Source organism: Alligator sinensis, unplaced genomic scaffold, assembly GCF_000455745.1.
Source record: "Alligator sinensis unplaced genomic scaffold, ASM45574v1 scaffold389_1, whole genome shotgun sequence".
NCBI lineage: Eukaryota > Metazoa > Chordata > Crocodylia > Alligatoridae > Alligator > Alligator sinensis.
Genome location: NW_005841951.1, coordinates 2,668,815 through 2,681,135, shown reverse-complemented (window position 1 = coordinate 2,681,135; position 12,321 = coordinate 2,668,815). Strand labels below are relative to the sequence as shown.

Genomic DNA, 12,321 nt, shown 5'->3' with positions numbered 1-12,321 from the left:
CCTATATTTCAGGCATAGATCAATGGAGTACATAACCAATCATATTTTTGGCAATTCATATCTTTAAAATTAACAGTGACAGTGCAAGTAAGGAATGCAAAGAATTCCTAGTGCAATAAAGAAGAGAAGCACAGGCAATATTGCTGATTAAAATTTACCACTTCCATGTGTTTACCCTGGGAGTGACTAGGAGACAAAAAAAACAAAGAATAAAAACAAACAAAAAAGTCTATTAAAACCATTGTTTAATGCCCTGATCTTGTCTTAGAATTTCTCTGTCTTCCTTCAGGCCACTACCTTTGAAACAGTACTTCCACCATGAGTCTGTATAGCTTGACCATTCGTGAAATGCCCATTAAAGTCAATGAACAAAAGTTCTTATGGTTCCACTGCCTCCCAAACAGATGGCTAGGTAAGAACTTCTGCCACTATAAAGAAGCCATTTGGGACCCATTCTAAAACTTGTCAGGCCAGAATACTTCTGAGCCAGACAAAAGCCTTCCATCAGGATTGCTCCATGAAAAAAAAAAGTGTCAACAGTCAGCTTTCAGCTTATCTAAGGAATTATCAATTTTGGTCAAAGTCTTTTTGATTCGCAGGGCTGTTAGTCTTGCTGATGGGTTTTGATACCAGCATTCTTTCATCAGTTTGGCAAGAGATGTTAATGTCTGGAAAGAGAATAAAAACAAAAAGTCACAAATCACAAACCAACAAGCTTCAGAGACTTTACTTACTGCCTGATTAATACTCCAAGATTGAGAAGCTACAGTGCAGTTCATTGCCACCTAAAAAAAAAAATCTGGTCCTCAAACACAAAAAACTCTATAGATGTGTAAAGTATTGGATACGTAGAAACTATCCAGTATTTTAGGAAGATGGGGTCCAGAGGATGCACTGACCAGATGAAAACAAGAGATGATGTCAAACTCAGATAGTTTTAAACATTCAAGAATACAGTTTTACTAACAAAATACGTGTTCTTGTATTTATTTTCAGCTTAACTTTTTTCTGTAAAATCAGTGTAGAAGTCTAAGTTCAATACCCAGTGCAGCTTTGCATTACCAGGAAATAGCTGTCTTCGTTGGCAGCACAGCTGAGGACTATACAACTGTAATATTTTGTAGGCCCTGGACAAATAATGTCCACATGCTCCATTCCCTCATCTACACTACATAGATTTAACCATAAATTCTACCACTTCAGAAACAGAGAAAAAAATTGAGATTTTTGAGGACACAACTAAATAGAGTCTGGTGAAGAAAAAGAAATAAAGGAGCTGTAAAACAGCCTATACCAGAAGAAAGAAGTAGGAGATGATCTGATGTTTCAAGACATGAACTTGGACTTGCACACTTACTGGGTCTGAGAACCATCTGTTGGGAATGTTTGGCCTTTGCTGATCTACGCAGACCACTTTTCTCATATCTTCAAAACTTGGGTCATTAGGAACCAAATCATAGAATGGTGGTTTATAGTCTTCTACAATACCTAGAAGACAAAAAGGCTTATGTTAGTGCACTGTTGTGTTTTAGTATCTTCATCAGTAAGACAACACTGCTACACAGAGGATGAGGTTACATGATTTAACCGACTGAGACATGCAATAATCTTTCAGAAAAGGATGGTGTGGAGTGCTGAACAGCTGTTACAAAATGGAATATTACCACTGTATGTGTAGTTTTGCATTTTAAGATATTAAATTAGTGCGCAAGAAGCCTGAGAGGCAAACAAGAATCATCTCTATTTTGTAACTTGAGAGGCTAAACACACAGAGAAACTAGCTAACTTGCCCAAGGCAGAGCTACAATCAGAACTCAAAAGAATTACAGAAACAAACACAAGCATGATTATCTACCCACGCTGCTTCCTAAATCACTATGGATGGAAAGCCAGTGAGGTTCTCACACATGAGAGAATCAAATGACAAAAGGTAAGAGGACTAGATAGCTTTTAATGCAAGATACTTTCCTGATGGCGCTCTCAAGCAAAAAGCCGTTGTTTACTCCTGGTAAACAACTAAAAAATGTAAAGTCAGTGTTACTTAAGCACTAATACAGTAAGTGTACATTTCTTCTCCTGACGTATTTAATAGAGTGAGGCATTGTTAATCACAGATTTAACCGCTTTCAATCACTTATAATTGTATTAATTATATAAACTGACTCTTGTGTCCTTGTGAAATGTATGTAAATTCACTAAATTTCCAGACAAGTGGGATTTCTGTTAAGAAATGACAAAAAAAATTATTGGCCTTGCTAGGTAATCGCATGCAGTCATGATGCATGGAGAAAGACAAAACACAATTAAGTCTTTTTGCACCGTCACACTGCCATCTCAAATAAAGGTATAGCTCACTGTTACATATATACATACATACACACACACACTTTTTTTTTTAAGTCACATGTCATCACAAAGCCAAGTTACTATATTTCTAGGAAGAAGTAAAACTGTAAAGTTGATTTCAAAACTACAGAAACTATAGCTGAGTTATACAGGTAACAGTTACAATAGCATGTACATACAAGCACACACCTGTGCGTGTACGTGTGCACACACATGCACACACACACTTTAAATCTACGGCTTAGAGCTGGCAATAGCTAAATGGAGTCTTCCGCAAGGACTCCAGCTGTGTTCAGTGTTGCCCAGCCATACTGAATGGTAGCAAGAGTAGTTGAAGCAGCTAGTCAGAGCTGCAGGTGATGTGGGAACATCAGACAAGGGAGGGTTGAGTGCCTCTGCCTTTTGTGTCATAAGAGACCCACAGCATACTTCATTTCATCACTGCATTATTGGTTTTGAGGGGTAAATCACGCACCACATATTTCCTTGACACATGAAGAAAGACAAAAAGCAATGAAGTCCTATATACACTCAGGCTGTTGCTTCAAAAGAAAGTTGCTTATGAAATGCTGCTTTTTCTCTGAGGATATATATCAACTGACCTGACTCAAACCCAAGTTTGGCTCACTACTGCTGACAAAACAGCCAAATGGGCTGTCAGAAGTTGTCTGAAAAATACTGTGGTCAATGTGTTTAATGATGTGTACAGTGACTGTCCTAGATAGAATCATGTGCTGTAGAATAATGGAAATATGAAAGGTAGTGAAGGAGTTGTCAGTGGACTGACATCTGACTCCCCAAGTATCTCTCCACTATTCATCCCCCTTCTCTCTCTTCCCACCCCCCCCAGCCTGTCTCTCACCCATCAACTCCTCAATCTACATTTTCACTGACTACCTGTTCTGTATGCATAGTAGCCCAGCCTCTGGCTTCTTTACTTTTCATTCCATCCAGGAAGAGCACACACCAACTGCTGAAACTTCCTTAGCCTGACGAAGGGTTTTTGAACCCGAAAGCTTGCTTAATAATTGTTTTCCAACGATTTAAGTTGGTCTAATAAAAGATATCAGATTCACCCAAAGACCCTTGTCTGCCTATATCCTTAGACCAACACAGCTACAACCTACACCCCTGCAGCTGTTAACAAGGCTGGTGAGACATGATCTAGGTCCCCTAGCCCTGATAATTTAGCTCCATGATGGTTACAACAACTGCAGGCACATGTCTCTCTCCTCCCTTCTGCTGTCCCTGCGCCATTCCCAGATCATGCTCTCCATCACATCACAAGCAATCCCAATGTATTAGTGTTTTAGAAGCTACTGGCATTTTAAAACAGAATAGTAGAAAATATTTAGTGTTTTAGAAGGTATTTGTACATAAGTGATCCTTGTTTCTGGTGCCCTCAGCTGCCAAGTACATACATTGCAGGTAGCAACCTGGACTAAACAATCTAAACAGTCTGTCAGAGACCCCCACTACATCCCTCTACCTACGTGGGCTCTTCAACCACTGTTTTGGTCATGCTTCTCAAGCCAAACACCTGACCCACTGATTCAACAGTCTCTCTTTCTCAGAGGTGTGAAACAGCCTATTCTAGTCTGAGCTGGAAGACCATCCTACAGAGATGAATGCAGCTCATAACAGCACTTCAAGGTGCTAACTATGCTATTCAACTCAATAGATGTTCTTAAATCAAGGGGTGGGCAAAATACAGCCTGTGGGCCAGATCCAGCCTGCCAAGCACTTTCATCTGGCCTGCAGCACCCCTCAACAAATTGCACCCCACCCAGCTCTTCTGCCCACGAGGGTGGGAGCAAGGAACCCATAGACTTCATAGACATTGGGGGCTGGAAGGGACCTAGTGATATATCACTGAGTCCAGCCCCCTCCCACAGGTAGGAAGTCAGCTGGTATCAAGTGATCCCAGCAAGAAAAATATCCAGATATTTCTCGAAAGAGTCCAGAGTAGGTGCTTGCACCACCTCTGGCGGAGTCTGTTCCAGACCCTGGACACATGCGTTGTAAAGAACTTTTTTCTTATGTCTAGTCTAAATCAACCTTCCTGGAGTTTATGGCCGTTAAATCTTCAGGCTGGGGCCAGGGTCGCTCCCCACCTCCCCCCACTGCTTCAGGTGGGGGCAGGGGCCTTTTTCCCCCTCTCCCCCAGCCACTTTGGGCCAGGCACCATTCCCTCCCCTGCCTGCTGGCTGTACTTGTGGGGGACGTCAGCCCCTGGCTCCAAGGAGCAGATCCAGGGGGTGCGGGGGTGAGGCCAGTGCCCCCCTGCTCCATCACCTCCATTATGGCGGCGCTCCGGTCCCTGTCAGCCCCCTCTGTCTCCAAGGAACCCCGCTCCCCTATGGCCCCTCAGTGCTCACTATCACTGCGGTGCTCCGCTGTCTGTCCCTGTCTGTGTAAGGCACTCTGGCTGCTGAGACAGCCAGTCGGAGCATGAATAAAGCATTACAGACCGGTAGACAGACAGACAGACTCATGCTTTTATAATATTAGATTTATTTGCTCCTCTCCTAACACCTCACTTATCTCTCATACCTCCCAACACCCTTCAAAAGATCTGGTGGCACACTGGTTGAGAATCCTGGTTATAGGCTTTAATGTGAGTTAACCAATCGGGATTTTTACCCAGCTTCCATAGGGGACCCAGTGCTGCCCTCTCTCTTTTCTGTGGCCCTTTGGTGCCACCCCATCCCACCCTCACATGCTGCAGTTGGTCCCTAGGGGCCTGGCACTGTCCTCTTCCAATCCTCGTGTGCCAGGATTGGGCCCTGAGGGGCTCAGCACTGCTCCTTCCTGCCTTCCAGGATTGGGTCCTGTGAAGCTTGGCAATGCTTCCTCCCATCTTCTGAATGCTAAGATGGGGCCCTTGGCCCAGCTCCCTGAGCTTGGTACTCCATGCAGTGTGCCAGGCTCAGGGCTCTCCATGGGTTTGGAAATTTGGTAGCAGGGGAGCAGTGCCATTGCTCTCCAACCTTCTGGACCTGTGGGGAGGGGAGCCTTGTGGGCGGGCTAACATGGCACCGTGGGCTGAATCCAACCCATGGAATAATAGTAAATTCTATACTATGGATTTGCTAGTCTTCTGGTGTACCACTGGATACATGACTCCTTGTGTTAATCGTTTGAATCAGAATAGTAAACCTTACATTCCTGTTTTGTAAACATTGACTTACTTGGGTATTTCAGCTTTTAAAGGCCATCCCTTCTGTGAAATAAGCTATTCTGTCTGAATGATCATTTGGAAGAGTCAGCACTCCTCATTGCTCACCTTCTCAGTTGTTGATTAGAGTAATGGGGAGCATAATATAATGGCTTTTCAGCAGTCTTTGTGCCTGTCATCTGACACTGTCCCCTTCCCTAGCACTCTTGCTTGTATATTCGCTTATCTGTAATATTCTAATCTTGCTGACCATCATTACTCATTACAGAGAATGAAGACCACATAGTAATCCTCACAGTTTCAACTAGTATTTTTGTGCAAAGATATGTTGATTTCTGAAGGGAAGCCATGCAGTGCCCCAGCAGGAACCAAAAGGTGGCAGGGCAGGCAGCGCGGAGGGAGGAGCGAGGCAGGGAGGAGGAGGGGAATTAGTACCCATAGCCTGTGATGTTAAAGAAGAAAACAGCAGGTGGCTTAATGACTCATCAATTAAGCAATTAGCTGTTTGTTCACAGGTGCTCCCTCCCTCCCTCCCAGCCTGGGGCTTCTTGTGGGCTGTGTTGTCTGGTTGGACTTGCCACCACTGCCGCCTCCTTCCCTCCCCCAAAGGATCCCAGGAGCGGTTCCTAGCAGCACCAGTGTCTGAGCTGCTGTGTTATCGATTAAACAGTTAACTGATATAGAGACAGTTAAACAGATAAATTTTTAAACTTTGATTTAGTTGCAAACAGCTGGTTCCCATATAGGGAAATTTTTAAATATTTCCGTTTTGAATCAGGTTCTGGCATGCTATGAATTATATTTTGCATGCATTTAGGATTGGTATTTTACCTATTGAGAGACTTGTTTTCTTCCCCTCTTCTAAGTGGAAAAGAGAAGGATGTCATAGTTCATAATGACAATTTTGTTATGATAGTGTGGACTAGAGGTTATCGTGCTGGGTTGGCATAATTCAGCAGTTGTTCTGGAGCCAGCAGTGATCTCAGTGGGTCCATGAAGTTTGACTGTTGTTGGTAGCTTAAAACATTTTAAAATTGTTTTCATAGAGTAAAGGCTAGCTCATGTTTCTTGCATCACATTGTTAAGTATAAGTGACAGTTAATTTTAATCACTGTAAACTGAAAATATTGAATTAGAAGACTAAATGAAAATAGTAACTTAAACCCATAATGTATTTGTAGTGATAAAGAGAAAGTTTGCCTGAAAATGTCAATTTAGATCACAATTAGAAAATAAATTAACAAAAACACTTTTCTAGTATTTGATGGCTCTTTGAATTTTTACATTCAGACATTGTAAAACTATTCCCCCCTGCATATTTTAAACTCCAGTAAAAACAAGTTTTACATTGCCCTCATTTTGAACTGGGTATCACTGTAGGATGATCTGAGGACGCATCTTTGTTAATTCCTCTGGAACTCACTGGAAAAGACTGGGAATTGGCTGCGGGTAGATGGAAGGAATTAATATTCTTCTTGGAAATAAAACAAAAATATGCTTAACTCAGTATCTCAAATTTAGGTTTGCATGTAGTAGACCTGCCCTTCTGTATTCATATCAAAGCTAATAATAAACTTCATATAAATATAGCTGTCTCTGACCCAATTTTACTTTCAATGTAGTGTTATGATCAGGTAAAATCATGAACTTGCTGCCTGCCAGTTACCTTTATTCTTATGTGTATCCCTCCACATTTGTACTTTTATGATATTTTATTCTTTTTTTTTTGTAAAGTATTTGCCAGTCTTTAACGATGTTAAAATGACTGAACAGACTAGAAGTAGAATTGAATTTACAAGTCCATTAAGTACAACGCAAGTCAACTCTGATGTTGTGTTTGGATCCTTTTAAATGATCCAAGGTTGCCGCAAAATTTGGCTTTCTTCCTTTTGCCATGTGTGCCCTTTTATATTATCTTACATGTTTTAGGGCGATAAAAGCCAAATTGAAGGCTTGGAATAGGCTTATCCAATCTTTTCATGCAGTGGCTTATTGCCGGGCCTCCTATTGCACCTCAAACTTATCCATGCCTTTTTATGTCTAATATTGAGCAAAATATTTATGGAATAAGGGAGATTAGTTGTGGAAGCACTGTATAAGTAAATTAAGAGACTTTTATGTGAGGTGGGAAGTTCTTTTCTGAAACTCTTTTGCTCCCCAGTATTTGGAAATACTACAGTAATACTTCCTTGGGGTAACAATATGATGTGCCTGGTAGTATTCTGTCATGTTCCAGATGTGTCTCCTTGCAAATCAGTTTAGCTTTCAGTTTTCTCTTTTGGTCCCCTTCATTGCATTCTGATATATTTGAATCCTTTCACCATTCTAAAGTGAGACGAACTCTTTCTTGTAGGCATAATGCAAATGCCAAAGGTAAATAGTATTAGTCATCCAGGACCCTAAATATCCTTTTTAGGCCTGGTTTATGGTTTAAAACAGTGGCCATAGACAGGTGCTCATTTCTCCTGGTAAGAATTTCTGAGAAATTCTTAGCAATGGGAAAATTATTCAGGAGCTGGAGCATACAAGCATTCTTGCCCTCAGCTGGAAAGCTACACAGGTCAGCTCTCCAACCAGGAGGCACTAGAGAGTTGCTCCATGAGCTACCTCAGCCCTTAGGAGGTTATAGTACTTGGGTACCTTTGTGGGGGTAGTGGGTACCTGTAAATTTTAGTATCTTTGGACTGGGCAAGTTCAAAGCATTAGCCAGGTTAAGTGACTTGAAAACATATGGCATATCAGTTAAAGCTTATCACTCAAACTGCAAGTCCTACAACCTGGCTGCGCTCTTACTGCTCCTTTACAGAGAATCCTAAACACTGAAACAACTGTGTCTGAAGGAATCACCCTGTAATTTGTATGTTCTGATTTACAAGCGTAATGTGGACTCAGTTACTTAATGTTTACCCCTCCTAGTGCATTTGAATAAGAAAAGAAAAAAATGCATTAAAAAAGTAGGGGTGCACTGATACATATTTTTTGGGTTGATACCGATGGCCGATTTTAATGAGCCATATTAGCCAGTGCTAATCTGATTGCCGATACGCGGCCCAGCAGCATGAAGAGCAACGTCCGGCTGGTAAGTCTTTTGAGGTGGGGGGGCAGATTGAGGCCCCCCCCAGTGAGGGAGGAAGTGGGGCTGGGGCAGGCGCTGCCCAGCCGGAGTGGAGCAGGGCATGGGATGGAGCCATGGCTCATCTGGGGGGTGTGAGGAGGGGGTGTGTGGCTCCCACAACTTCATGCACCCCAGGAAGACATGTGGGGGGAGGTGTGCCCACTGGATCTGCGCACTGGGTGAGGGCAAGCTGTCACTGCAGGCTTGGGCCAGGGGCAGCACTGGGCTCTTCCCGGCAGAGGGGATGGGCTGGGCTGGGCTGGGCTGTGCTTGGGACAGGCAGCAGTGGCACTGGGAGTAGGGGCTATAGCGAATTTTGAGGTGGCAGTAGCCCCTCCCCCCACCTTCCAGCACCACTGCCTCCTGCCCCAAGCGCAGCCTAGCTCAGCCCCTCTGCCGGAAGAGCTGGGCGCAGCCCTGGCCCGCAGCAGCAGCCTGCCTTTGCCCTGTGCACAGATCTGGGGGATACATGCCCACCATGCCCTCCTGGGGTGTGTCCAGCAGCAGGAGCTCCCCCCCTCCCCTTGCATTTCCCGGATAAGCTGCTTGCAGCTCTGTCCCGTTCCCTGCTCCACCCTGGTTGGGCAGTGCCTGCCCCAGCCACACTTTGTCCCTCACCATGGGGGCCTTGATCTGCCTCCCCTGCTTCTTCCCTCACAACAGATTTACCAGCCGGATGCTGTGCTCCTGGATGCCTGTGTGCTGCAATGCAGCTGCGCGCATGCATGGGGCATTTATCAGTGACATGATCGGCCACATCAGCCAAAAAAAGCTGACTGCTGATAATGTCAATTTGCCTTTTATCGGTGGCGATACAACATGCAACTGATGTATCAGTGCACCTCTCCAATAAAGATTTGGGATCTCTGCCTTCCTTACTTGCATGGCAATGTACTATCTGATGGTCTCCAAAAGGCTTTCTTGTCTTCCATGTTAAATGCCAAATGGCTCACAGTGGCACGTGTCCAAGCAGTGTTAATTCACAGGCTACCGCTGGCAGAAATCTAGAGTTGGTAAAGCACAATGTGCTACCTTTCCCCTTTCAAGGGTTTTATTTATTTATTTATTTTTGGTGGGGGTGGGGAGTGGGACTGACCTGCAGGAATGATACCGGGAGAGGGATTAAGATGGGGTGCTCAATTATTTCAGGTGGAGGGCTGCTTAATGAGTTTTGGTGAGCTGTCGAGGGCTGTGTTGGTAGCCCCCCTTCCCTTGACAGTTACCTCACCCCCTGGTCGACATTTAGGGACTGGAAGTCCCACCCCACTAATCCCTAACCTTTGCCACTGGAAGTCCCTCCCCTTGCCCCCCTCCCAAAATACTCCTTTTAGGAGGGGGGTTGCTATCTTAGAACCAGAAAAAAACCAAATTATACACTAAAAGGCAAACACCGACTAGAACGTATTTTAATTCTATTATTACAAAACTATTTTTGTCATGATTTGTGTATGCATACTGCATGGGTTTTCAACCTTTTAAAATAAGTGTAGTCCCATTTTAAAATAAGCGTGGCTCCATTTTTAGTAAGCGTGCTCCCCCGGAGGTGATGGTGGGGTGACAAGCAGCCAGATGCCGAGCTGGGGGAGGGGGGGGACACGCCAGATGCAGAGCAGGGGTGTGGTGAACGGTGGCAGTGTAGTGTCTGTGCAGCCCTGCTCCTGCGAGGCAGTGGTGCGGGGTGGCAGCGCTCCATCCCCACTTTCCCCTGTGTACCCCTTGGGACCTTTCAAAGTACTCCCAGGGGTACATGTACCCCCGGTTGACAACCTCTGGCATAGTGTATAGGAGGCGATTGGATAATAACTCAAAAATAAATTCTTAGTTTTGTATATTGTGGGGTATGTGTATAGTAGGGTGTTGGGGTGTGTGTATGGGGGAGATTTGTGTGGGGGGGTGCTGCCGCTGCCTGCCACACCATCGGAGTAGTGTGTGGGGGGGACATCCCCACACCCGCATCCTCCCTCACACCCATGAACTGCCCAGCTCAGCTCTTGAGCTACTGCCACCCCCTGGGCGGGGGCTCTGCACTGCTGCTAGCCCCATGATCTGTGCTTCTGCCCAGCTGCAGCCCTGCCACTTCCCTGCCTGCTGCCCGGAGCGAATAGGAGGCTGGGGAAGTGGAGCAGGTCCCCAGGGGCTGCAGCAGCAGCAGCATCGCCCAGAAGCTCCGTCCCGGCAGCAGCACTGGGCTGGGGCTGGCAGTGGTGGTGAGGGGTGGGGCCGGGCCCACTGGCAGCACCGGAATGAGACTGGGACCATGGACCTGTGCGGGCCCCGGCCCCGTGTTGCTAGCAAGCCTGGCCCTGGCCAGCACCACTGCTGCCAGGCCGGGGCCATCGGCAGCGCCTGGATGGGGCTGGGAACCTGCTCAGGCCCCAGCCCCATCCTGGCACTGCCAACCATCCTAGCAGCCAGCTGGGGCCAGGCAAGGCCCAGGCCCCAGCCACAGCAGTGGCCCCAGCCCTCAAAACCACCGCTGCTGTTGGCAGCATGGGGATGGGGCCTGCGCAGGACTCGACCCCATCCTAGCACTCCCGAAGGCCCTGGCCACATGCTGCCAGCAGGCCCCAGCCCCAGCCAGCACCACTGCCACCGCCCACCCCAGCCCTGTGTGGCCCCGGCCTCAGCCCGGTGCCACCGCCGTCCCATCCCAGCACTGGTAACGGGCCGGCTGCAGCCCCAGACCTAGCCCTATGTTGCTGCGGGGCCCAGCCCCATGCTGCCAGTGGGCTCTGGCTCCAGCTCCAGCCCCACGCTGCCCATGGCCAGGCCCCAGCCTCAGCCCCCTGTTGCCCATGGGCCCCAGCCCCAGCCCCATGCTGCCAGAAGGCCCTGGCCCCACCCCACCCCCCCCCGCTGCCCCTGGCTCCAGCCCTGCGCTGCCCACAGCCCCAGTGGGTGCAGTGCAGGCACCTGCTGTCTTCCTGGAACCCGAAGACAACCGGGGCAGGGAGGCAGCAGCTGTTTGCAACCTCCTGGCTGCAGAAGCCCAGGTTCAAGGTAGCTGCTGATAGCCATGGAGCCTGGGCTGCTCCCAGCAGCAGGCTGAGATGACAGAAGCCCTGCTGAGAGCAGCCCAGGCTCCGTGCCTATCAGCAGCTACCCAGAACCTGGGCTGGCTGCAACTGGGAGGCTACAAACAGCTGCTGCCTCCTGGCCCCAGCTACCTCCCAGCCCCAGATCCAGCCCTGAGCTCTAGGGAGGCAGCAGATACTGGCAATGATCCTCACTGTGCTGCCCTTACTGCCGCTTCTGCAGAGCAGCATGTGAAACCCAGCACATGCAGAGCACAGCGGGCGGCGCAAAAAGCTGTCTGCCGCTCCAAGCTCCCCTGGCCACACTTACCCTGCAGGCGGGGACAGCAACGAGGGGCTCAACCCTGCGTGCTGCCCACGCTGCTCCTGTGCACACAGGGGAAGTGTGACCTGGGCAGTGCAGAGTTTGCAGCAGCAAGCAGCTTCCCTGCGCAGCCCCTCCACACACTGCGCTTGAGAGAGCTCAGGGGAGGGCAGCAGGGCCGGGAGTGCAGTGCATGTGAGGGCAGCACATTGGGAAGCACTGCCGGTATGTGCTGTGGGAGGCAGCTAGGGAGCACTGCTGGTCTGGGGCTGGGAGGCAGCTAGGGAGCTGCCTCCCTGGAGGCCAGGGCCAGGAGGCAGCAGCTGGTTGCAGCCTCCCGGCC

At 47.6% G+C, this 12,321-nt stretch overlaps 1 protein-coding gene across 9 annotated transcripts in view; it reads right to left on the bottom strand.

Moving 5' to 3' along the window:
* Positions 1 to 228: 228 nt before the first annotated feature.
* ACVR1 (activin A receptor type 1) overlaps positions 229 to 12,321 on the bottom strand; it is a 118,435-nt gene continuing 106,342 nt past the window's right edge. For all 9 annotated transcript variants that reach the window (XM_025199936.1, XM_025199935.1, XM_025199934.1 and 6 more), the window contains 2 exons: positions 1,358 to 1,488; positions 229 to 668 (listed from right to left, as the gene is read on the bottom strand). In XM_025199936.1, the coding sequence (XP_025055721.1) occupies positions 534 to 668; positions 1,358 to 1,488 (266 nt within the window). In that variant the 3' untranslated portion in view covers positions 229 to 533. The remainder of the gene's footprint in view (positions 669 to 1,357; positions 1,489 to 12,321) is intronic.